Here is a 25,299-nt window from a genome sequence, read left to right on the forward strand (position 1 = left end):
AGTTTTGAGAACTGATGCCCATGTGTTAGAGAGCAATACCCATGTCCCTTCAGTGCTGAATAAAGTAAGGTCAACTCTCCACCCTAACCACGTGATTAGAGAGTTTATTCCCCAGTTTTCAGTGACAGTCTCTGGGGACCCAGATGAGACAAAGCAACACCAGCATGGCAGACCAGAGGAATTGCTGGCCCTGCAGTGGGTACCAAAGGAGTTTCAGGGAGATCTTCCAATTCCCTGGTCTGGAGAGTTCACCACGCCTTCTTTTCTGGGAAAAAGAACAGGACATCAATTTAGGGTACTGGTTTTTAAGGTATTTTGGCTGTACATAAGGCACACCAATGAGAAGGACGCAGTGTGAGGCTGAGAGGTTTCTGTCATGGTTTGCAGGCTTGGGTAAGATTGGGAGATATTTACGGGATGCCCGTAAAATCTCAGCTTCAGGAAAGGTTGGGAAAGGCTGGGAAAGGTGTTCACAGGGTGGTTTTGCCTGGCGGGTTAAACATGGGAGCATTGTATCTTCACAATTCCCAAGAGAAGAGATCCCAAAAAGCTGCCCTGCAGGTTGTATTTTAAGGAACAGGTAAAGGCGGGGGTTGGGAAGGGGGAGGAACGCCCTGATGCCAGAGCAACTGGTTGAATATTGTAATTCTTTGTGGCCGATGGATAAGTTGAACGACCTCAAAATATGACCCCTTAAGGGGAACTGCCTTGGTGGTTCCCAGCCCATGGCCCTCCCAGCACCATCAAACCAGCCTGACCCCTCTCTCTCACCTCTCCCCAGGGTCTCCTGACTCTTTTACCCAGGCAGCATCCAAGGCCAGTCCAATTCAGCAGCAGAGCCAGGGCTCAGCAGAGCACCTCCCAAGAGAAGAGGGAAATGCTTCATTGCTGAGCCCTGCCATACCCTGCCACTGCCCACCTTGTCACTTGGGCTCCTGGGCCTGTGGCTCTGCTCCCCTGGGAATGCAGATGGGCACTGCAAAGAAATCACAGAGGCAAAGGCACATCCTGACAGATCCCCTCAGAGTGCAACATTCTCACCAAAGGTCCCCTCTCAGGAGGTTCCTTTTCACTGACCTCTTACTGCAAGGACCTCCTTCCCATTGCACCTGCTCCGTCCCCGGACTCTGCCCTTGCGTTGCCTTGCCCATCTCCTGGGTGCCAGGCAAGGGCCTTGTGACATCACAGCCTTTGTGGAACAGTGTGGGGGCTGAAAACTGTCAGCGCTCCGTTCCCCGTGCACAGAGCCCAGGCAGAACTTGGCTGGCAGGGACGGCAGAGACTGTGCAGAGAGGTCACCTCGTCCCGCAGTAGCACAATGGGTTTAATTTTGGCAAATCTAAGCACATCCTTTGCCATTTGCTTTTTTTCTAATGGTGCACAACCTGGCAAGCATCAGCAGAATGGGAAGGAGGTCCTTGCAGTAAGAGGTGAGCGTAAAGGAACCTGAGAGGGGAACTTTGGTCAGAATGTTGCACTCTCAGGGGATCCGTCTGTATTTGCTTTTGCCTCTGTGATTTCTTTGCAGTGCCCATCCGTATTGCCAGAAAAGCAGAGCCACGGGTCGAGGAGATGAGTGACAAGCTCATGTGCTCTTCTGCTGGCCTGGTGGGCAATGGCAGGGACTTCAGGCCTGGGCATTTAAGCATTGCCCTCTTCTCTTTTGAGGTGCCATCCTGGTAACTTTGGCAAGAAATGAGCGTCCCAGGTGAGTCGGGGAGGTATCGAGGAGGAGCAGGGGTCCAGGGAAGTGTCAGAAATGCCACTGAAAGCTTTTGTTCCCTGTTCCAGGTGTGCCATGCAGTGGGAGCTGCAAGCTGCACCTCTTGTTTGAGGCAGACACACGAGGAGTTGGGTGCACTTAGGAGACGGTGAGTGTGGGAATGGTTGGCGTTTGGCCGATGTGCTGCTAAAGTCATGCCCTGATTTTGGTTTCCTTTCTTGGAGCTGACGAAGAGAAGAACCCAGGGACTGCAGGAAGCCCTGAGGCAGCTGAAGGGACATGCTTTTGGAAGGTGGATGAACAGGCCCTTCTCTCTGCCAGATAAGTGAAGGGCTCTGAGGCAGAGAGGGGGATGAGAGGCAGATACAGGCTGGGGAATAGCTGTGAGGGCTTTTGAAATGAGCGTAGGGAACGGGATGTTTAAGGTGAAGTCTCTTAGGAGAGGGAAACGGAGAGGCTGAGTTTTCTGGGCAGCACTAGGTTGTGCAGGGCAGCGCGCAGCATATCCCCCATGTAACATTTTTGTGAGTCTGTCTTTGCAGTTCTTACAGGTCCTTCTTGTCAGAGGTCATTGTGTGTGCCTCTTTTTGTTCTTTCTTTCAAGGTGAAATGCGTACGTTTGCTTGGGCTATCGGCACTGGAGGGCAGACGACCAAGGTCAGCATTTTCCAGCCAGCCATAATCCAAGGTTATCACTGGCCCTTCTTGTCATGGGTCATTCTTTTAGCACCTTTCTTGATCTTTCTTTCAAGTTCAGATGCAGGTGATGATTGAGGCTATTGACACCAGAGAGCAGACGAGGAAGGTGAGCATTTTCCTGACAGTAAGAATCAGATGGTCCTTTTGGCGCGTTGTAATTTTGGTGAATCTAAGCACATCTATTGTCATTTGTTTTTTTTTCCTGTGGTGCACAACCTGACAAGTGTCAGCAGAATGGGAAGGAGGTCCTTGCAGTAAGAGGTGAGTATAAAGGAATCTCAGAGGCACCCTTTGGTCAGAATGTTGCACTATGAGGGGATCTGTCAGGATGTGCCTTTGCCTCTGTGATTTCTTTGCAGTGCCCATCCATATTCCCAGAGGAGCAGAGCCACACGTTAAGGAGCCAAGTGACAAGGTCAGGTGCCCTTTCACTGGCCTTGTGGGCAATGGCAGGGACTTAAGGGCTCAGTATTTAAGCATTCCTTTCTTCAATTTGGAGGTGCCATCCGGGTAGCCTTTGGAAAGAAATGAGTGTCCCAGGTGAGTCGGGGAGGTATAGAGGAGGAGCAGGGGTCCAGGGAAGTGTCAGAAATGCCACTGAAAGCTTTTGTTCCCTGTTGCAGGTGTGCCATGCAGTGGGAGCTGCAAGCTGCACCTCTTGGCTGGAGGCAGGGCACACGATGGACTTGGGTGCACTTAGGAGATGGTGAATGTGGGAACGGTTTGGGTTTGGCCAATGTGCTGCTAAAGTCATGCACTGACTTTGGTTTCCTTTCTTGGAGTTGACGAAGAGAAGAACCCAGGGACTGCAGGAAGCCCTGAGGCAGCTGAAGGGACATGCTTTTGGAAGGTGGATGAACAGGCCCTTCTCTCTGCCAGATAAGTGAAGGGCTCTGAGGCAGAGAGGGGGATGAGAGCTGGGTACAGGCTTGGGAATTTCCTGAGAGCTTTTGAAATGAGCATAGGGAAGGGGATGTCAAAGAAGAAGTCCCGTAGGAGTGGGAAGCGGAGAGGCTGAGTTTTATGGGCAGCACTAGGGTGTGCAGGGCAGAGCACAGCATATTCCCCATGTAAGATTCTTGTGGGTCTGTCTTAGCAGTTCTTACAGGCACTTCTTATCAGAGGTCATTGTGTGAGCCTCTTTTTGTTCTTCCTTTCGACGTGGGATGCAAGGGTTGGTTTGGGCTATCGGCGCCGGAGGGCAGACGAGCAAGGTCAGCATTTTCCAGGCAGCCTGTATCCAAAGTTATCTCTGGCCCTTCTTGTCAGTGGTCATTCTATGAGAGTGTTTTTGCTCTTTTGTTTCGAGGTCGGATTGCAAGCGTTGCTTTGGGCTATCGGCACCGGAGGGCAGATGAGCAAGGTGAGCATTTTCCTGCCACCCAGAATCCAAGGTTATCTCCAGCCCTTCTTGTCAGTGGTCATTCTGTGAGCATCCTTTTGTTCTTTCTTTCAGGGTGGGATGCAGGTGGTTGTTGGGGCTAACAGCACTGGAGTGCAGAAAAATAAGGTGAGCATTTTCCTTCCGGTAACAATCAGACGATATTTCTGGTGGGTTGTAATTTTGGTAAATCTAAGCACATCATTTTGCATTTGCTTTTTTTCTGATGGTGTACAACCTGACAAGCACCAGCAGAATTGGAAGGTCCTTGCAGTAAGAGGTGAGTGTAAAGGAACCTGAGAGGGGAACTTTGGTCAGAATGTCGCACTCTGAGGGGATCCATCTGTAGTTGCTTTTGCCTCTGTGATTTCTTTGCAGTGCCCATCCGTATTGCCAGAGGAGCAGAGCCACGGGTCGAGGAGCCGAGCGACAAGCTCAGGTGCTCTTCTGCTGGCCTTGTGGGCAATGGCAGGGTCTTCAGGCCTGGGCATTTAAGCATTGCCCTCTTCTCTTTGGAGGTGCCAGCCCGGTAACCTTTGGCAAGAAATGAGCGTCCCAGGTGAGTCGGGGAGGTATGGAGGAGGAGCAGGGGTCCAGGGAAGTGTCAGAAATGCCACTGAAAGCTTTTGTTCCCTGTTCCAGGTGTACCATGCAGTGGGAGCTGCAAGCTGCACCTCTTGCTTGAGGCAGACACACAAGGAGTTGAGTGCACTTAGGAGACGGTGAGTGTGGGAATGGTTGGGGTTTGGCCGATGTGCTGCTAAAGTCATGCACTGATTTTGGTTTCCTTTCTTGGAGCTGACGAAGAGAAGAACCCAGGGACTGCAGGAAGCCCTGAGGCAGCCGAAGGGACATGCTTTTGGAAGATGTACCACACAGATAATAAAGAAATACCAAAAAATATGTTTCTTCATTGTTTCTGCATATCATAAACTTCCTACCAAACATTCTCTATCAGCTTTCTGCCAGAATTTCTCACCAGGACTTCTCACTGCACTTTTCCTGCTAATAAATCCTGCCGTTGTTTAAGGTTACCATATCTCCTCGAACATCTGAACTGGCTACGTGCCAAGAAACCACGTAAAACCTCCCTTGAGCACTATAAAAACTGAGGAAAATTTTGGAAAATCACGGGACAGAAAAGGGAGAGAGAGCTGGTGACTGTAGCTGAGAATCTCTCCCCACCTCCCCTCCCCTTTTCTCCGCCACCGCGTGCTGCCTGCCTGCCACCGGAGACTGGAACTGTGCCAGCCTGGAGAGAGCTGAGACCACCGTGCCACATGTGGGAGTTCTACCTTATCCTTCCAGCCTTGTCATATTTCTGAAGGCCTAAAAGTGCAGCTGAGTGGGACCCTGCACAGCCTGGGACATGGCTGGGTGTGAGTTCCAGAGGACTAAAGCTCTCAGACCCCTGCAACTAAAAAGATAACATCAAAAAAGCAGCAGATACAGAGGGAAAAAAAAAGGCAGAAAACTACTTCCCCCCCTTTCACACACACACACACCAGCTTGGCAGGAAAGGTGGTATGGTGGTATCTTTTCTCTGCTTCTAAAATATAATCTTAAGCATTTTCCAACCTTTTCTTGTTTTTTCCTCTTTCTCTTTGTATCTGTTAGCAATTAATAAAATCAGATTTTGGTATCAACAGATAACTTGTGTGAGTTTTAATTTTGCTCAAGGGAATATCCAAATCGGAAGTTCTTTCTACAGTATTTAAGCAGATTATAACAGTGGTACATTGTAGCGTCTCTGCCCTGAGAAAGCTGGTGCAGAACCTCTGGGCCTTCACTTTGTGTTGTCATGGGGACAAACGGGGACAAGATGTGTTTTAAAGTTTATGCCTGCCCTGCTGTGTGCTGCCGCTTGGCTGGTGGAGCAGCAGAGCAGAAATTCCCTGTTGGCATCTGGCAAAGCAGCAGGTGACAGCAGGGACGATGGGGTGGGGGGTGAGGTGTCTGCTCTTCAAGAGGGCCAAGACAAAGGCGTTGGGGAATTGTCCCGGAACTCTGGCATGGCAGGCTTGGAGCGCTCGGTGGGCATTTTTTGAGAGCTCGGGTGCCCCCCCACCTGCTCGGGCTGGGATCCGAGCCCATCCTGAGCCTCATTCCATGGCAGTGTGTCCCGACGCAGCCCGGCCACAGCTGAAGCCAAAACCCGGAGCGGGTGAGGCGGGATCTGCTCCAGCGCCTACCGCAGCCTCCGGCCCGGTGGGAGCGGCCCGGGCCCTGCCCCGGGCACCCTGAGCGGGGCAGTGCCCACTCCCGCCGGCCGCCCTCACAAGGCCCGGGCCGCCTCCTTCCCACACGGCCCAGCAGGGCCGCCCTCACGCCTGCCCGGCCCGGCCATGTCCCGCCCGGCCCCGCCCTGCCCCGTGGCCTCTGGGACACCCCACGGGACGTGCTGAGCGTCCCCCCAGCCATTGTGACGCCACAGGTGTGAGCAGGGCACGGCTTTGGTGGTGCCCAGAGCCGGCGCTCAGAGCTGCTGTGGCCTCTCTGGGAGCAGCAGCACATCCCGCTCTGGGAGCTTTGCGCGCCTGTTCTGCCGGCTTGGTGGCTGCAGGCCACGACCACTGCACAGGGCGACCTCGTCTGCCTTGTGCTTTATACCCTTTATATCCTTATTCTCATCCTTGTCCCCTTTGTCACCCTCACCCTAAACCTCACCCTCGTCCCATTCTTCATCCCTACTTGGCTCCCGGCAGCCCCGCCGGGGGCTTCTTGCGCTTCCTGCTGCTGGGAGCTCCGAGCAGGGCCATGCCGTGGCTTCTCAGCAAGAAGCGACGGCAGTCGCCGTCCAGCAGCACCAGTGGGCAGCCCTGGGCTGCCCCCAGCTCCACCAGTGCCTCCGAGCTCAGGGAGAAGGGGCTGGGCAGGCTGCACCGCGCGGCCGCCCGCGGCGACCTGGCCTGGCTGAGGCGGTGGCGTTGGTTTGTGAGGGCAGTTGGCATCGACAGGCGAGACCAGGAGATGCGGTGAGTGCTGTGGGACGCTGATGGCACAGCTGGGCTGCTCCTGAGCCAAGCTGCAGCAGTCCTCGGCAGCCCTCTCTGAAGGACAAGGTTTGAAAAGTGAGCTGTGCCCTGTCAGCTGGGAGAGTGAACTCTGGAGCTTTTCCCTGCTTGGAGCTGCCGGCTGGGCTCGAGCACTGTTGGAAACGCGTGTCCCCGACCTGCCACTTCACCATGGTCTCTCAGCAGGGCTGTTTTGCAGCTGCTCAGCCCTCACCTGTTCTCTTCTGCCCTGTGGCTCATCAGTGCAGGATTGCAGCAGCAGCAGCAGCAGAGAGCAGCAAGCAGGAGGAGCAGTGTCCGGGCAGGGTCCCCAGGGTGCTGGGTAGAGACACAGCTTTGGTTTTCCTTTGTCTGTCCAGGTTAAGAGCGTATGTTTAATTTTTAGGACCCCTCTGCATCTCGCTGCGGCAAATGGCCATGCAGATGTCGTTCGATATCTGATGAGAAAGAACAGCCAGCCGAACCTCGCTGACAGCTTCAAGAGAACGGCACTGATGAAGGTGTGTGGAATGCCTTATGATCTTGTAGGTGGGGTTAGTGCTGCTGTGTTAAAGAGGAGATGTCTGGCAGGATTCCTTGCCCTCAGGCCCATAGAAACATGCAAGTTGCATTCAGCATGGCATGGGCCTCTGTTAGCTAATCTTTGAAGATGCTCTTCTCTCCCAGCATTCAGGAGCTGAGGGAGTTGTGACAGAGGGGGATGTAAAAGTTACAAGTCTTTCCCTTTCTGTGTGTTGTTCCCAGGCAGTACAGCAGGAGCAGGAAGAATGTGTTGCTGTTCTGCTGGAACACAGTGCCAACCCGAATCTGGCAGATGCTGACGGCAACACTGCCCTTCACCTGGCTGTGCTGTCTAAAAATACAGCTGTAGCAGGGCTGTTACTCCAGCATAATGCCAAGAATGATGCTCAGAACCAGGTAACCTTGGCGTGTGGGTAAAGCTGCTCTTTCAAACAGGTGCAGAGCTTGTCTGTGTTTTTCTAATGGGGATTCTTTCTTCTTTTAGTGGGGATGTACCCCCTTAAAACTTGCAGCCTTCCTCCAGCATGAGGAGATTCTGCAGTGCCTTCTGGCAAAAGCAGCTGACAGGCATGCTCATGCTGAGCCTGAGAGGTGAGGGGTTTGTCAAAACAGCACCCAGGTGTTCTCAGTAGTCTGAAAGTGGGACTGAGAGGAGGGGCATGGCAATGGACTTGGGAAAAGAAGGAGGACCCACGTGGAAGCTGTTCCCTGTGTGACTGGTGAAAGCAGGTCTGCACTTGGCTGCTCTCATAGCTTAGGGGCTCGTCCTTTGCCCTGTGAGGTCTGCAAGAAAGCCTTGTGTGTGGTGCCCTCTCCCCACACAGCCCCAGAGCCAGCGGGACACTTGCCATGAGCTCAGCAGCCGGGCTGCTCTGCAGGACAGGGAGGTTCAAGCCAAGGCACAGTTGGGGCATTGAGTGCTCTGAAGGGAAGCGTTGGCAGAAAGTAAAGCAACACTGTCCGAGGGGACACGAGGGGCTGACACCGCAGCTGAGGAGAAAACTCCCTGCCATGCAGATGGTCAGGGGGTGAACGGCCCCGGGAGTTTGTGCAGCCGCATCTGTGGGGACTTTGGAGAGCAGTGCAAGGAGCCCTGGACAGCATGGCCTGACCTCGGAGTTGAGGCTGCTTTAGGGAGGCCCCTTCTCAGCTGAATTCTCCAGTGCTTCCATGTGCTTGGCTTTGCTTTCCTGGAGCTTATAGGAAAGGGGGAAGAGCTGTTTTGGGAGCAAGCAGGGGAAAAATGATGCAGGATCAGACATGTTTCAGATTAAATTTTGGATGCTTTAGGACTGATCTTGTGGTTCCTGGAACCCATGAGGCTCACCCGGAGGAAGAGAATCTGCACTTGCAGAAGGAGTTGGACAGGGCTGACACCAAGGTATGGAAGTCCTGTCCCTACAGGGAAAAACCTGGGGGTGCCAGTTGGTCCCTATGCATCATGAGAATGGACAAAACAGTCTTTTGGGAGCCAGGATGACAGAGACCTAAGGAAGCAGCAGTTACATTGGGCTTTGATCTGACTCTGTCCCTCCGGCCCCTGCCCCACAACCCGCCATGCTGAGGCAGAGCTGCCTCTCCTTAGGGTTTCACCGCTCGCTGCTCAGGGGGGCTGGGGCTCCTCTCTCTCTGCTACATTCGAGGTCTTCCTGGTTTAAGAAGACTCTCAAGGCCCCCTGGTGCGATTCTCGACTCCAGAGCAGGTGTGTGGAGCAGTTCACCTGGCTGCCCTGGCTGAAATGGTGGTCATCAGCTTGTCAGTGATGCCATCCTTCCTGGCCCCACCACACTGAAGCAGAGCTGCCTCTGCTCAGGCATCCACTGCTTCCTGCTCAGGGGCTGCTGGGTGCCTCTCTCTGCACTTCACTCAGGGCTTTTCCCACTTCAGAAAGCTCCCCATGCTCCCCTGGTGCAATCCTGGGCTCCAGAGCACATGTGCCGGAGCAGTTCACCTCTGACCCTTGCCAGACGCCTTCCTTTAGGAAGATGAACTATTCCATGCACCTTTTCATGGAGTAGCAAGCAAGACAATACAAGGAGTGTCACAGGTCACAAAAAAGGTCGGAGGGGCAGTGTGGGTGCTTAGAACTGTGCTGTAGGAAATCAGTGGAGGGATGGGAGAGGCTGCTGTTAAAGAGGACAAAGGAATACAGCTGGTGTTCATTTGGGAGCAGAAGTGAAGCTCTGAAGGCACTTGAATGGATTGCAGTTCTCTGGGCAGAGGGTGTGCACACACACAGCAGCACAGCAGGCCTTTGGCAGCAGCTGGCTCCTCTATGGGAAAGCTCACCTGAAAACTGTGGGTTCTTACCGTGATTTTACAGTTGCAGGAGGAGGAGGAAAAGCATCTTCAGTCTGAGCATTGTGTTCCTGACTTGGAGGAAAAGCATCTTCAGTCTGAGCATTGTGTTCCTGACTTGAAGACTGCCTTGGGTGATAAGGAAAGAGAAGCAAGAGCTTCTTCCCAGAAACTGCAGTACATCCTGTTGGCATCTTCCGAGACTGATAGTGCTCCAAAACAAGTGGAAGAACACGAGCAACAGTAAGAGAGGAACACAGTGAGGGGTCTGTAGCTTTGGGGGACTGGGTGGAAACAACAGGAGAGTCAGTCTGATTTTGAAGGACACTTCTGCTTTGGATTCTGTTACTTAACCCAGTTTGTCTTGCATTGGATTTTCTGGTAATAAGACCTGTATTTCTTCTGAAGCTCTCAAAGTGAAAACACCAGACTGGAAACCACTGTCCAACAGCTGAGAGATCGCGTTGAAGCCCTTCAGAGAGACCTGCAAGCCTCTGCCCCAGTAAGCTGCTCATAAATTTCCCTGTTTGTGACTCTTGAGCAGAGCTGCTCATTTCTGTGGAGAAACTGCAAGATGAAGTTTTCCTGGAGAGCCGAGGGGAGCTCAGTTTCTGCATTCTCCTCAGTAGAGGCTGCTCAGAAAGCAGCCTGGTCCTTTCTCCAGCTGCTACAAAAGCCCTGAGGGTATTTTCTGTGGTGGACACTAGAGGAATAGAGATTATAAATTATGAGTGTCATGATGAGCTCGAAGGGACCTTGGAGTATTGCTCCCAGAAGTGTCTCACAAATTCTTAAGTAGGTCTAAAGTGTCTTCTTTCTGTCGGGGAATCTTTCCAGTGTTTTCCATGCTCGTTTCCAAGAGATGATAAATACAGTTTCACTGGCCACCCCTTTAGAGGTTTTCCCAGAATTCACTGCTTTTAGATCATGCTGAGTTTCCTTTTCTTTTTTTTTTTTCTGTGTACAGGTTGTTGAACTTTCCCAGCAGCTGGAGATGGAGCCTAAAACAGGCATGCAGCTGGAAGCCCAAACTGAGGATTTGAAAGAAGAGCTGTCCACTCTGCACGGGATGTTTGAACAACTGGAGGTGGACAAATGGCAGCTGCGTGAAGAGGTGAAAAAACTCTACCATCATTGGAAGAATGTCATGCTGGATGGCAGCCAAACAGAACAACGTGAAAGAGATGTGGAAGAACGAGCTGAGCAGGAAATAAGACAAAAACTACAAGAAGTCAATCAATTTTTGCAAGTAAGTGAATTTCTCTCCAGTGTCCACGGGCGCTACGTAAACTCCTGTTGTGGCCATGATTTCTGGTATTTTCCCTTCCCTCCTGCATTCTGTGTGTTAGTGCTGTACTTCTGTCTGTGCTGGAGGCAGTGGGAGAAGGGCAGATGGTTGGGCAGCAGTGCTGGGTGTGTGATGTGCCGGCAGGTCCCTGAATCCAAAGCCTGCCCAAGGCACATTCCCAGTTGGCAGTGCCTGGGGGGGATCTCTGTCCCCTGCTCTGGTTCTCGCTGCTCATCCTCCAATGGGTTTGGCAACTTGCAGCTGTCATGGCCAGACATTGGGGTGCTGCTTTGTCCTTGTAGGGGGGAAAGTGCTCAGAAAAGGAGTCACTGAAATGACAGGGGTGGGGTGAGGGGGGTGCAGGTGGGGATGCTCTGATTGTCTTTGAAGCATCCTTTTCAATATGCCCTGTCCTGCAGATACAGTGTCTTTCCATTGGTAGCTTTGACTAAGAGTGCTGATTTGGCCTCTTTCTGAATGAGAAGAATTATTTACCCTGGTAGCTCCTGGGTTCTGCCTTGATTGCTGCTGCTTGTGAGGAGGCACAGCCACCTCTCTGAGCAAAGCCCTGAAATTGGGTCCATGCAATTTTCTGCTGGGGAGAGCTCTCTTTTTCTTGTGGTGGTTGAAGGTGCACTGTCTCCTGCAGGCACAGGCAGCCTACCAGCACCAATTAGGACAAATTGGAGACAGGAATTGTGACTCAGTAAGAAACCAGCTGGAAGAAAGAATTAGAGATCTCAAAAGGGAATTGGACAGGGTTAAAAAAGCCCAACAAGAGAGTGCTTGTTGTAAAGAGGCAACGCAGGGAGAAATGGAAATGTACAAAGGGCTGTACCTGGAGGAACTGAGAACCAGAAGATGCCTCACAAAGAAACTGCAAAGGTAAGTCCACGCTTTCTTTGGAGTGCTAATAAGAGACTCCTTTTTCTTCATGCATTTTCCTTCGAAATCCATCTTCTACTTCTCGCCAGCATTATTGCCCTACATAGGCCAACAGGGTCTGATGTAGTTGCCAAGACACTCTCCTTGATACTTGAAAAGTCATGACAGTCAGGTGAAGTCCCAGGTGATGGGAAAAAGGGAAACACACTGTACCCATCTTTAAAAGGGGTAGAAAGGAGGGCCCTGGTAACTGCCAACCTGTCAGGCTGCCCTGTGTGCCTGGGAAGGTCATGGAAAAGATCCTTCTAGAAGCTCTGTCAAGGCACAGGGATGACAAGGAGGTGATTCGAGACACCAGCCCAGCTTCACCAAGTCCTGCTTGACCAACCTCGTGGCCTTCTAAGATGGAGTGACTGCATCAGTGGACAAGGGCTCCAGATGTCCTTTCCCTGTAATTCTGGAAAGCCTTTGACACAGTCCCCCACAACATCCTTCTCTCTAAGCTGGAGAGAGGTGGATTTGATGCATGGGCTCTTAGATGGATTAAGAAACTGGGTGAGCAGTCCCATCCAGAGGTGGTGATCAATGGCTCAGAGTCCTGAGGGACAGCAGTGCCATCAGAGTGGGGTCTGTGTTGGGACCAGTGTTATTTCCTATCTTCACTAAGGAGACAGATGAAGGGATGGAGGGCACCCTCAGCAAATTTGCAGCTGACACCCAGCTGAGGGGTGTGGTTGACACACCTGATGCCACCCAGAGGGGCCTGGACAAGCTGGAGAAGTGGGCCCATGGCAATCTCAGGAGGTTTAACAAGAGCCAGTGCAAGATGCTGCCCGTGGCTCAGGGCAGCCCCTGTATGGATGCAGGCTGGGGGATGGACAGAGGGAGAGCAGCCCTGCCCAGCAGCACCTGGGCTGGATGAGGGGCTGGACAGGACCCGGCAATGTGCGCTCGCAGCCCACAAAGCCGATTGTCCCCTGGGCTGCAGCAAAGGCAGCGTGGCCAGCGGGGCAGGGAGGGCATTCTGCCTCTCTGCTCTGCCCTTGGCAGACCCCACCTGGAGTGCTGCATCCAGCTCTGGGCTCCTCAGCACAGCAGGGACCTCCACCTGTTGCAGGGAGTCCAGAGGAGGCCACCAAGGTGGTTAGAAAGGTGGAGCACCTCTCCTGGGAGGAAAGGCTGGGAGAACTGGAATACTTCAGCCTGGAAAAGAGAAGGCTTTGGGGCAACCTAATTGTGGCCTTGCAGGACGTGAAGGGAGCCTACAAGAAGGGTGAAAAGAGTCCATTTCAAAGAGCATGCAGTGAGAGGACAAGAGGGAATGGCTTCAAAGGGAAAGAGAGGAGGTTTAGATTTGATACCAGGAAGAAATTGGTTCCTGTGAGGATGGGGAGGAACTGGAACAGGTTGCCCGGGGAAGCTGTGGCTGCCCCATCCCTGCAAGTGTTCAAGGCCAGGCTGGATGGGGCTCTGAGCAACCTGGTCTTGTGGAAGGTGTCCCTGCCCACAGCAGGAGGGTTGGAAAGAGATGATATTTCAGGTTCCTTCCAACCCAAGCCATTCTATGCTTCTATGATGTCTGTGCTGTTTATGTGAGACTGTGGGGAAAAGGCTGGTTCTTCCTGTGTTTCATTGTTTTCTTAACTCATTTGCTGTGCAGGTTGGAAAAGCTTCTGAGGATAGATAGGAGGAAACCCAGGGATAATGAACAGAAAGAAACCCAGTCCCAGCAGGAAGAAATAAAGAACAAATATTCTGAAAAGGTCAAGGAAGTTGATAGATTACGAACAGAGGTGAGCTGCGCTTTTTGGGTGGGGTTTTCGGTCGTGGTGTTACTTCTTTTGAAGCCTGGGAGATGCTTTCCCTGTATTTCTTGTCATGTTGATGATTTTTATTTTCCTTGGCTGCATTTTGGATTTGATGGGCTTTTCCTAATGCTCCTTCTGCTGTTACAGTAGTAGATGACTATAACTAATCCTGGGGTAGTTATCACTGCGGGTAAAGATGCAAATGTTCAGTGCAAAGCAGGAGGTGCAAGGGCTCAGGAAGGCCAGGCTGTCCTGCAGAGGAAGGGCAAGCCCAGAGTGGCAGCCAGCCTGGCAGGGTGCGTGACCTCCCGGGCCAGGGAGCCGTCCCACAGCCCCTGAGCCAGAAGAGCAGAACAGGCCCACTGACAGCAAGCGGGGCCAGCCAAGAGTGCAGATCCCCCGGCTGGGCCTTAGGGAGGGGCAGCTCTGCCGTCCTGGCAGGACATCACGGCCCTGGGCTGAGAGCAGTGGGGCCCAGCTCAGCCTGGCTGCAGCTTGAGGGAGGCTGTGCCAGCGTCACCTGGGACTGACAGATGAATTCCTTCCCTGGAAGAGAGGGCAGGAACAGCGCTGTCACTCGCAGGGCACGATCAGCCCCTGGGCCCTGTGCCAGGCACGAGCTGAGCAGGAGGCACTGGAGGTTTTGCTTTTCTCAGCAGAGCTGTTGCTGCCCGGGGCACACTGAGCAGAGGTGCCTCCCAGGGAAAAACCTGTCCCTTATTGCTCCCGGGGAGCTGTTTCAGCCCATCTGGTGGCGGGGACCCAGCAGGGCTGTTCCCAGCAGTGTTTTTGAGGCTGCTCTGCCTGTTCAGCAGGGCCGGGTAACCTTTGGTCTCCTCTCCGCTCGTTACTGGGACTCGTTGCTGGAGCGGCTGTGTCAGAGTGAAGCTGGGGTTGGAAGGCATCGCTGTGGAATCGCTTCCTGCCTTTGCAGCCATTCCTTGGGAGTCCAGAAGCTTGGAGCATTTTGCCTGAGGAACTCAGGAAGGATGGGAACCTGAGCAATCCTATCAGAAATGATGGGAAAGCTGTTCTTGCTGGAAAAGAAGAGCCTGGTTGCACCTTGTTTCTAGTACTGAGCCAGCAGATGATGAATATATTCTCCCTGGCCACCCCTTTCGGGGTTTTCACAGAATTCACTGCCTTTAGGTCATGCTGAGTTCCTTTCTTTTTTTCTTTCTGTCTGCAGGTTGCTGAACTTTCCCAGCAGCTGGACAGGGAATCTAAAAAATGCCTGCAGCTGGAAGCCCAAAATCAGGATTTGAAAGAAGAGCTGTCCACTCTGCATAAGAACTGTGAAAAACTGGAGGTGGACAAATGCCAGCTGCAAGAAGAGCTGTCAAAACTCCAGCATCATTTGGAGACAAACATGGTGGATCGCTCCCAGCTAGAACAATGTAAAAGAGAGGTGGAAGAACAAGCACACAAGGAAATAACACAAAAGCTGCAAGAAGTCAATGAGTTTTTGCAAGTAAGTGAATTTCTCTCCAGTGTCCATGGGCGCTACGTAAACTTCTGTTGTGGCCACGATTTCTGGTATTTTCCCTTCCCTCCTGCATTCTGTGTGTTAGTGCTGTACTTCTGTCTGTGCTGGAGGCAGTGGGAGAAGGGCAGATGGTTGGGCAGCAGTGCTGGGTGTGTGATGTGCCGGCAGGTCCCTGAATCCAAAGCCTGCCCAAGGCACATTCCCAGTTGGCAGTGCCTGGGGGGGATCTCTGTCCCCTGCTCTGGTTCTCGCTGCTCATCCTCCAATGGGTTTGGCAACTTGCAGCTGTCATGGCCAGACATTGGGGTGCTGCTTTGTCCTTGTAGGGGGAAAGTGCTCAGAAAAGGAGTCCCTGAAATGACAGGGGTGGGGTGAGGGGGTGCAGGTGGGGATGCTCTGATTGTCTTTGAAGCATCCTTTTCAATATGCCCTGTCCTGCAGATACAGTGTCTTTCCATTGGTAGCTTTGAATAAGCGTACTGATTTGGCTTCTTTCTGAGTGAAAAGAATTATTTACCCTGGTAGCTCCTGGGTTCTGCCTTGATTGCTGCTGCTTGTGAGGAGGCACAGGTACCTCTCTGAGCAAAGCCTTGAAATTGGGTGCATGCAATTTTCTGCTGGGGAGAGCTCTCTTTTTCTTGTGGTGGTTGAAGGTGCACTGTCTCCTGCAGGCACAGACAGCCCACCAGGACACATTAGAAAAAATCAGAAGCAGTCATTTTGACTCACTGAAAAACCAGTTAGAAGACAGAATTAGAGATCTTGAACGTGCACTGGGAAGGACAAAAAGCAACCAACAAGAAAGACCTTTTCAAAAAGAATCCAGACAGCCAGAAGTGGACAAGTACAAAGAGCTGTACCTGCAGGAAGTGAAAACCAGCAAAAGCCTCGCAAAGAAACTGGAAAGGTAAGTTCATGGTTTTTTTGGAGTGGTAATCACAGACTCCTTTTTCCTTGTGCATTTTCCTTCTAAAATCCCTTTTCCACATCTGGCCAGCACGATGTGTGAAAGCATAACCTGGCATATTTGTGGGGAAAGTACCTCAAGACCCTTCCCTTCACCAGACCTGTCTTCCCTTCTCTAGAGAGTTCCAGCAGTAACATCACAGTAGCACCATGCCAGCATGAGTGGTGTCTTTTTCCAGCTGATGTTGATTTAACAGGCAGTCTTTTTGCCAATCTCTAATCTCCTCCTCCTGTGTGTGACAGAAAAGATGAATCTTGTGGCCTTTCCTGTTTGAATAAGGAGAGGCCTCTCAGAGAGCAGAGTTGGATTCTGTGAATCAAAAATAAGAATGATCTTTCTGTTTTAGCAGTGGCTCTGAGGTTTGAGCTTTCCCTTGAAGGCCAGAAGGGTAGCCCAGAGTTCTTATGGAGGTGACACTTGCTGCTCCTTGCACTTGGTGTGATTTCTTGGAAACAGGCCCTCTGCACAAGCTCAGATCAAAGGATGTGCTTGTTTTGGATGCTCTTCATCCCCTTGGCATTTAGAAGTCGAGGAATAGTCAAGGACATGGAGGGGAACTTTGCCAAAGCGTTACTGCCCAAGGTGACTCTTTGTGTGCCTCTGAATGTTTCAGAGCCAAGGAGAGACTTGAAGAGGCCAACGCGAAGCTCCTTTGGGAGCGCCAGAGAAGCAAATCTGCAGCCACAATCAGCGATGTCAGGAGACATCTGGCTGCAGTTCCACCTCTGGATTCAGCTGGCCTGGGACACCTTGGGAACCGTCTGGGACTGGGCAGAACTCCCGGCCTCAGAACACACCCCAGCCACAGGTGGTAAAGCCAACGACTTTTGGTCAGCAGGTTGGTACAAATTTTCCAGTGTGGGAAAGGACAGAAAATGTTGAAATGGAAGCACTGAGCTGTGTAACTCCATTCTTTTACAGAACAACTGTTGCAAAGAGCACTGTGAGGCAGGAACTTCCCACCTAAGTTCGACACTAAATTTACATGTCCGGTCTGTGTGACCTGTTTCAAATGGCTGATGTCACCATGAGTGCCAATGCCATCATCCCAGTGGTGGCAGGCCTGGCCCAGCCATCCCAGGGAGCAGCACCCAGGCCAGGCCGGCACCGCCACAACCACAACCACTGCCTGTGCACTGCCTGCTCTTCCCTGGCAAGAGCCCTTGGTGCCAGTGGGACAGGCAGGAGCTTTCCTGCTGCCCGCTCAGCCCCTTGGCCACGGATCTCCTTCTGCCACAGCCACTTGCGGCCTGGAGCGATGGCAACGACCCTGCCTGTTCAGGAGGGTGCTCAGGGCTGTGCCAGGCTGTTCCTTGGCACCTGTGTCCCATGAGGGCAGGAGCAACAGTGCCAGGCTGCCAGCACCAGGCAGCTGCCTGCAGGTGACCGTGTGAGCCTCGGCAGCGTCCGGCTGAGAGCGCGGCACAGGGAGGCACCGCAGCCACGGCTGCAGGGACAGCACCTCGGGCATTTGGCTGCCCCAAGCACACACTGCCAGCCTGGGCTCACCCAGTGATTCCTGTCACCAGCCTGGGATTGCCCAGAACACACCTTAGGGCTTGAGCTGGGTCACAGTTTCATCACAGTGTGCCAATAGATAATAGGGTAGAGATAGATTAGACAGATTATAAGACAGATAGATAGATAGATAGATAGATAGATAGATAGATAGATAGATAGATAGATAGACAGATATTAGTAGATTATAATTTTCCTCAATAAAAGCTTCAATTTCACTGAGATTCCTGAGTGGTGTGCATATGAACAAAGGGATTCAAACACAAAATGCTGAGATGAAGTCCAGTTTTAAATTTTGGAGGGCATTTTGATTATCTCTAAGCAGGTGACAGCAACTGCAGGTGTAAGAGCTGTCTTTCCTCTGGTCCTTATATCTGTTTAAGATATAAGAACCATAAAATAGAATGGTTTGTTGTGGTTCCTTGTATCTGCCTTGGCTCCAGGAATACAAACCCACCCACGCACCTTCCAACGCAGGGGTTACAGTTTTTGTAATGATTTCCACCCAATGCCCGTCCCGTCCCCGCCCCGGTTCTGCCCCGCTCTGCCCCAGGAACGCCCGTGGGGAATTGAGTCTGGGGGAGTTTGGAGCTTTGAGCCGCTGCAACTACAACTCCCGGCGTGCCCCGCGCGGAAAAGGGGGCGGGGCGGAATGGGAGCGGCACCACGCGCTGATTGGCTGAGCGGGGCGGGGTCTCTGCCGGCGGTGCGCGCGCACAGCCCCGCGGTGGCTGCCGGGAAAGCGATGGCGGCGACAGCGGAATCTTCGACTCTGTGAGAGCCGGCGGGGCCTGCGGTGAGTCTGGGGATGCGCTCGGGGGCTGCGGGGAGCGCGGCTGTGGGCGGGAAGGCTGGAGGGCTCGGCAGAGTGGAGAGGAGGGGCTCGGGGGTTCCCGAGGAGGTTTTGAGGTCCGTGAGGGGCTCTCGGGGGGTCGCGGAAGGGATTTGGTGTCCTGAGGGCGCTCAGAGGGGAGGGTGAAGGTGCCTGAAGGGGTTTAGGGGGTCCCTGAAAGGGCTGGGGGCCTCGGAACCCTTCTGGGGGGAGCTGTTTAAACGCCATGGCTGCACTGCGCAGGCGCCGGCGGAGTTCTCATGTGGAACTTCAATTCCCATGAGGCTCCGCGCGGCGCCGCCATTGCCGCTCGTGCCACAGCGCCCCCTGCCGGCTGGGCGGACCGACCGCAGGGAAAGCGGGTCCTGAAGCCCCCCCGAACCCCAGAGACCCCCAAAACTCAGCACACAGAAACCCCACGGGGGGGGAACCCCGGGGGTCCCCAAAGCCTATCATTGGGGTCCAGGGGGTCCCTCAGCCCTCAGGGGAGGGGTCCTGGGAGTGCCACCCAAATTCTTTGCAGGGAGATGAACCACATCCGGGTAAGGAGATCCCAGTGCTCCCAGTATAGCCCAGTGACCTCCCATTGCCCCCCAGTATGGCCCAATGATCCTCCAGTGAGCACCCAGTAACCTCCAGTATGGCCCAGTAACCTCCCAGTGTCCCCCCATGTGTCCTGGTGATTCCCCATTAATCACCCAGTCCCTCCCAGTGCCCTCCCAGCATCCCTCAATAACCCCCCAGTCCCTCCCAGTGCCCCTTGGTTCCCCCCAGTGTGTCCCAGTATCCTCCAGTAATCACCCAGTGCCCCCCAAAGCCCCCCAAGTGTCCCCAATGTGTCCCCAGATGCCCTTGGCTTTTCTGTGAGCTTGGGGGGACCGGGGCCATTTTGGGGGTCAGAGGGTCCAGGGGGGCATTGGGGGGGGAGATGGAGGGTTGGGGACATCAGGGATGGGGTTTGGGGCCAGTGGAATGGGGGGTGTCAAGGGGGGAATTGGGGCCATGGGGAGGCCCTGGGGACACTGGAGACACCAGGGGGGTCTCGGGGTGCCAAGTGGGAAATTGAGGACAGCAGGAGGGTCTTGGGGACACCAGGGGGGTCTCAGGACTCACCTGCTTATGGTGCTGCCCCTCCTGTCCCCCCTAGGCCCCAATAATCCCCCAGATGTCCTCTAACCCCCATTTTTCCTTTAATCCCCTCCCCCCCCTCAGATCCCTTTGAGCCCTCCAATGCTCCCAAGACCTCTTTTAGCTCCCCCAAATGCACCCAGAGGCCCCCAAAATGCCCCAAATCCTCTCAAACACCCCTAAAGAGGGATCACCTGGCACCCTGGGACAGGAACACAGTGGACTGTGCTGGGGGCACTGGGCTGTACTGGGAGGGCACTGAGGGGGCACTGGGCTGTACTGGGAGAGCCCTCATCCCCAAAGCCCCTCCCCTGGGCATCCGTGCCACGGTCTGGGAACCACGGCGGGGTTGGATCAAGGGGTGCACTTGATGATCTGGGAGGTCTTTTCCAAGGTGGCGGATTCTGGGATTCTCTGGGTGCCATTGCCAGGGCAGCACATGCTGGAGGCTCTGTCCACAGGGGATAGATGTGTCTGTGCAGACAGAGAGACAAGGTCAGTCTGCAAAGATGTGGGGTTAGAAAAGCAGGAGAAGATGTGGGGTGGTTGTGGAAGGAGAAAGAAGCCCCCAGGCCAGTGCAAGCAGGCCCCCCTGGGCTTGCACATCATCTGCCCTCCCTGCAGGTTCCTGTCCTGGAGAGCTGGCCCTGAGGTGTCCCTGAGAAGAAGTGGAAGGCAGAGGTGGTGCTGAGGCAGGAGAGCCCCGTGCTGGGGAAGAGGCTGAGCTGGGAGTGCCCAGCAGCGAGAAGGTGCTGTGTCCATGCCCTGTGTGCCAGGTGAGCTGGGGCTTTGCTGCAGAGCTGCGGGCGCTGATTGGAGCGGCTGCAGCTGCTGAGCTGGTGGCACCCAGGAACACAAAGTGTGCCCGGCCACGGAGCCTGCAGGGAGGAGCAGGGACAGCCCCAGGGGAGCTCTGGGGGGCCGGGAACCTCTTGGCTGGGGCAGGAAAGAGCCGCTGGCCACGAGGACGGGGTGTTGGTCTCAACCACTGATGGGGCCGAGCAGAGCACGAGGCCTCTTGCAGATCCCTGGAGCAGCCTCCCACTTGCCAGCCCTGCCCTCGTGGGGTGACACTGTCCCCTCCCTGCAGGACACTCCCCCTGAAATCCTTGGGGGATCCTTTTGTGTCTATTGCTGGTTGCTGCTTCTTCCTGGGGACCTGAGGGCCCCTCTGCAATCCCAGCCCTGGGGCACAATCTGCTCTCCAGAGAAATCTGGTAAAGAAACTGCCCAGAAGCTTTTGGTCTTTAGAGCAGCAAAGGTGTTTATTTGTGGACGTCGGGAGCAGGCGGGGTTCGCACCACAAAGCTCTTGCTCGAAGGTGTCTGTACAAAACAGGGTAATTTATACAGTGTAACTTCTATTATTGCAACGCTTTACATTCCTATTCATATGATTTCAACATCTAATCATTCATGTTGATAATAGCTGGAGTACAGGAAGAGCTCAGGAGGAGTTTGGGGTGGAGCTTTTCTTGGCCCTCAGTTCTGGGGGTTCATCCCCCTTTCTTCATCATCGAGGCTGAGGTCTCTGTAGTCTTCCTCAGTTTGACCTCTCTAACTTTCCACTGTCTTTGCCCCACTCACTGAAACATGGAGAGAGCCTTGGCTTTAGGCCTATTTCTCCTATTCAAATGTCTACCTTGGCTGACTTTGCCTTAATTTGTGGCCTAGAGATCCATTGTAGAATGTTTCCAGCATTCTTCTTAAGATCAGGTCCAAGAAACAGAACAGAACAGATTTTTCTTTAGCAATTTAGGCAGAGCAGGTATGGGGGGGCTTCTCTCAGCTAAGCAAGATATTTCAGGTAATTCTTCAGGCCTTGCTCTCGTTTCAAGAGGGAATGTCTGGGAAGGCAGCACCCCAAAGGGGAGAGTCAGAGGAGAAGGGACCCTTGGGACCCCCAACACTCCCAGCATCCCTAAGTGGGACTCCCAACATCCCAGACAGGGGAAACCCTCTGAACCCCAGAGGGGGGAGACAAAAGAGGGGGAAGTCCTGGGAGAGATTTTTTTTTGTCTCATCTTCAGAATTTATATTTCAGCTGAATCTCAACTTTTTTGCAATTTTGGGGCCAGGGGTCTTCTTGCTGTTTCTGAGGGGTTTTTACCTGAATCTTGGTGGTTTGGGTTTTTGTGGGCTGAATCTTGGTGTTTTGGAGGTCCCCCAGAACCCTGAAGTTGGGAGATGGGGGAGTCTTGGATTCCTGGGACCCCCAGCAGCCTGGAGAGGGAGGGCAGGGACCCCGTAGAGGGGAGACCCCAAATACACACGGGACTCCCAGCAGCCTGGACAGAGGGGACCTCCAGAATCCCAAAGTGGAGGGACCAGAGAGGAGGAGCTCCTGGCTGGGGTTTTTTGGGCTGAATCTTGGTGTCTTGGAGGTTTTTACGGTCAGAGGATGCCCAGTGAGTTCTAGAGATGGACTTGGGCAGGAGGAACCCCCAAGGCAACGCGCTCAGCCCTTGTTTGCCCCCAGCAGAATTTGTCCTTCCCAAAGCTTGGGCGCATGGAGGAGGAGGCTGCAAGGAAGAGGAAAATGCCGCGGGCCCCCCAGGCAGGTGAGGAGGAAGTCAGTGCCCCTTTGGCCCTGTCTTGTGGTTCCTGTGGCAGCCGAGCATCGCCCCCGGCTGCAGGACAACCCCGCTGGCGCCGCCGTCCAGTAGGGGCTGGACTGGGGGATGTCCTTGGCCTTCCCTCTGGGCCGGAGGCAAATCCCCTGCCTGTCCTTCTTCCTTCCTGCCCCAGGCCCCGAGCTGAGGACGGAGAGCACGGAGGACAAATCCCCCCGGCAGAGCCTGGTGGGAGAGGCCGTTTTGAAGGGCTCCCCGGCGCAGGAAGGCAGCGGGGAGGAAAAGGCCCCGAGATGCCCCCGGAGGAGGGGCTGCAAAGCCAGCCCAGGGAGCTCTGAGGAGGAAAGACCCGTCCTGTGCCGGGAAGGCGACCAGAGCTTGAGCCAGAGCTCTGAGCTGGTGGTCCCTGAGCAGCCTCCCAGCAGGGAGAAGCCCTTCAGGTGCTTGGAATGTGGGAAGAGCTTCAGGAAGAGCACCTGCCTCCTCAGGCACCAGCACATCCACACTGGGGAACGGCCCTACACGTGTAGGGAATGTGGAAAAAGCTTCAGTGACAGCTCCACCCTGATCCGACACCAGAGCATCCACACTGGAGAACGACCCTACATGTGTGGGGAATGTGGGAAGAGCTTCAGGCAGAACTCCAACCTGACTGCACACCGTCGCATCCACACTGGGGAACGGCCCTACACGTGTGGAGAATGTGGGAAGAGCTTCAGGAACAACTCCACCCTTATCAAACACCGTCGCATCCACACTGGGGAATGGCCCTACACGTGTGAGGAATGTGGGAAGAGATTCAGCAAGAACTCCCACCTGATCCGACACCAGCTCATCCACACTGGGGAACGGCCCTACACGTGTGAGGAATGTGGGAAGAGCTTCAGGAGCAGCTCCCACCTGATCCAACACCAGCGCATCCACACTGGGGAACAGCCGTACATCTGTGAGGAATGTGGGAAGGGCTTCAGTATCCGCTCCAGCCTCAACACCCACCGGCACATCCACACTGGGGAACGACCCTACACGTGTAGGGAATGTGGGAAAAGCTTCAGTGACAACTCCACCCTTAAGCCGTACATCTGTGAGGAATGTGGGAAGGGCTTCAGTATCCGCTCCAGCCTCCACACCCACCGGCACATCCACACTGGGGAACGGCCCTACACATGTGGGGAATGTGGGAAGAGCTTCAGTGACAACTCCACCCTTTTCCAGACACCGTCGCATCCACACTGGGGAACGCCCCTACACGTGTGGGGAATGTGGGAAGAGCTTCCACCGGAACTCTGACCTCCGCTGCCACCAGCTCATCCACACTGGGGAACGGCCCTATAAGTGCTTGGAATGTGGGAAGAGGTTTCAGACCAGCTCCACTCTCCTCCTGCACCAGCGGACACACACAGAGGAGAGGCCCTTCCGCTGCACCGACTGCGGGAAGGGCTTCAAACAGAACTCCAACCTCGTCACCCACCGGCGCATCCACACCGGGGAGAGGCCCTTCAAGTGTGGAGAGTGTGGGAAGAGCTTCACCCAGAGGTCTACCTTGACCAAACACCAACGGACTCACCAATAAGGGAAGGCCCTACGAGTGCCCCAACTGCAGGAAGAGCTTCGGCCGCTGCTCCCACCCCGAATGACCCCCTGATGGTGAGGCAACCCCTGGAGTCCAGTGACTGTCAGTCCATCCCTTTCTACCAGAAAGGGCCCATCCCCTTTGCCAGGGGCAGGTTGTGCCAACAGAACCCTTCTTGGGGGGTGTGTGGAGATTTCTGCCTTGGCTGGGGCCCCCCAAGGTCAGTGCTGGAGGTTGAGAGCAGAGATCTCCCCACGAGCGTTGCTCTGGGGGAGTTCCATCCATCTCTAATTCATAATTCTTGTTTTGGTGCCAGCTTGAGTAGAATTGATTTAAGAATTGCTTTAGTTTAGTGCACTGTCCTATCTTATGCTGTACTACTGGTAGTTTTAGTGTTTCTATTGTGCAGTAAATAATTCTGATGAGGATCTTTTGTCTGATCATTTGTAACCCTAAATAATTCATTTCTATCAATAGATGTGATTTGTCATGATTAAAACCTGGGGGACAAAAGTGGTTCAGTCCCACCTCTGTAATTCCTCTTAACTGAAAGTGTTGGCATAACCCAAGGCTGAGATTGGATCCAACAGCCCCAGCTCCCCACGGTAAGTTGGGAGCTCAGGGGGGCACTACCCTTTCCCCACTCCCCAAAGACCCCCATGGGACCGTCAGACCTGCCTGACCACCCCCCCTTTTCCACCCTTCTCTGTTCCCTCTGTCCTCTCAATCCACAGCCCCTCCCAGATCAGTTTTGTGGTCTCAACCCCCACATTTTTCCCCCCTCTCCCACCCCTTCCACATCATCCCCCCACTCCCCAGTGGGGTCCTGAGTGGGGTGTGATTATGTTTGGGGGACCTTGAGGGACTGTGGAGAGGTTTTGGGGGGTCCCAGCACCTTTTGGGGTGAACTGGGTGCCTATTGAGGAGCCGGTGCCCTCCTGACACGGGGGGAACACAGGGGGTCCCCATTCCCAATCCATCCTGGGGCCGATTCTGCCCCCCCAAACTCGGCTCCACCCCTTGGGATCCTCCAAACCCCTTCACTTCCCCCAGTAACTGGACTGGGGAGAACTGGGAAGGTTTCCTGGGGTCACTGGGAGCAGCTGGGTGGAGGCAGAGTGACAGCAGGGGAGGGGGACACACGAGCCCCCAAAATCCTCACGGACACGGGGGGGGTCCAGGCTGTGCCCGAGGCCCCAGGGAGGGGCTGCGGCCGCCACCGGCTCAGGAGCTCTGTGGGGAGAGAAAAGGGGGTGACAGCGGGGTGGGGGGACAGGGGGGACACCGGGATACACCCAGAGCTGGACTGGACCCAGCGGGACCAGAACTGGGGCAACTGGGATCATACTGGGAGCAACTGGGTCCTACTGGGGTCATACTGGGATCATACTGGGAGTGACTGCAATAATACTGGGAGTGTGTGGGAGGGACTGCAGCCATACTGGGGATGAGTGGGATCAAACTGGTTTCGTACTGGAAGTGTCTGGATGTTCAGGGATCCCACTGGGATGACTGGACACATACTGGGATCATACTGGGAGCAACTGGAACCATGCAGGGGCAAATGGCATCGTCCAGGCAGTGCCTGAAAGTGCCTGGGGCCA

At 54.1% G+C, this 25,299-nt stretch overlaps 2 protein-coding genes and 1 long non-coding RNA gene across 6 annotated transcripts; all 3 read left to right on the top strand.

Annotated features, from left to right (window-relative positions):
* The first annotated feature begins 1,390 nt into the window (after positions 1-1,390).
* Positions 1,391-5,241, top strand: LOC126646774 (uncharacterized). 3 transcript variants are annotated; one of them, XR_007630397.1, is made up of 3 exons: positions 1,391-1,430; positions 4,182-4,362; positions 4,446-5,241. It is a non-coding gene; the product is annotated as an uncharacterized LOC126646774 (long non-coding RNA). The 3 variants fall into 3 exon arrangements; XR_007630398.1 differs by lacking the exon at positions 1,391-1,430 and adding an exon at positions 2,651-2,683; XR_007630396.1 differs by lacking the exon at positions 1,391-1,430 and adding an exon at positions 4,067-4,083.
* Positions 5,242-7,105: 1,864 nt separating this feature from the next.
* Positions 7,106-17,096, top strand: LOC126646773 (ankyrin repeat domain-containing protein 26-like). 2 transcript variants are annotated; one of them, XM_050328322.1, is made up of 5 exons: positions 7,106-7,317; positions 7,562-7,735; positions 10,606-10,887; positions 15,777-16,012; positions 16,686-17,096. In XM_050328322.1, the coding sequence occupies exons 1-5, from the start codon at positions 7,258-7,260 to the stop codon at positions 16,885-16,887; spliced, it is 954 nt and encodes a 317-aa protein (XP_050184279.1). In that variant the 5' UTR covers positions 7,106-7,257; the 3' UTR covers positions 16,888-17,096. The 2 variants fall into 2 exon arrangements, with proteins under 2 accessions (XP_050184279.1, XP_050184280.1); XM_050328323.1 differs by lacking the exons at positions 7,106-7,317; positions 7,562-7,735; positions 10,606-10,887 and adding exons at positions 11,626-11,811; positions 13,472-13,604; positions 14,809-15,090 and having other exon boundaries at positions 16,686-17,090.
* Positions 17,097-21,591: 4,495 nt separating this feature from the next.
* LOC126646775 (gastrula zinc finger protein XlCGF26.1-like) lies at positions 21,592-24,231 on the top strand. Its single transcript, XM_050328324.1, is given in 3 exon segments — positions 21,592-22,110; positions 22,298-23,337; positions 23,339-24,231. Coding segments are annotated over 3 exon segments (1,449 nt in total). The 5' UTR covers positions 21,592-22,058; the 3' UTR covers positions 23,696-24,231.
* The last annotated feature ends 1,068 nt before the right edge of the window (positions 24,232-25,299 follow it).

This window comes from Myiozetetes cayanensis, unplaced genomic scaffold, assembly GCF_022539395.1.
Source record: "Myiozetetes cayanensis isolate MyiCay16 unplaced genomic scaffold, myiCay2020 scf391, whole genome shotgun sequence".
NCBI classification, from domain to species: domain Eukaryota; kingdom Metazoa; phylum Chordata; class Aves; order Passeriformes; family Tyrannidae; genus Myiozetetes; species Myiozetetes cayanensis.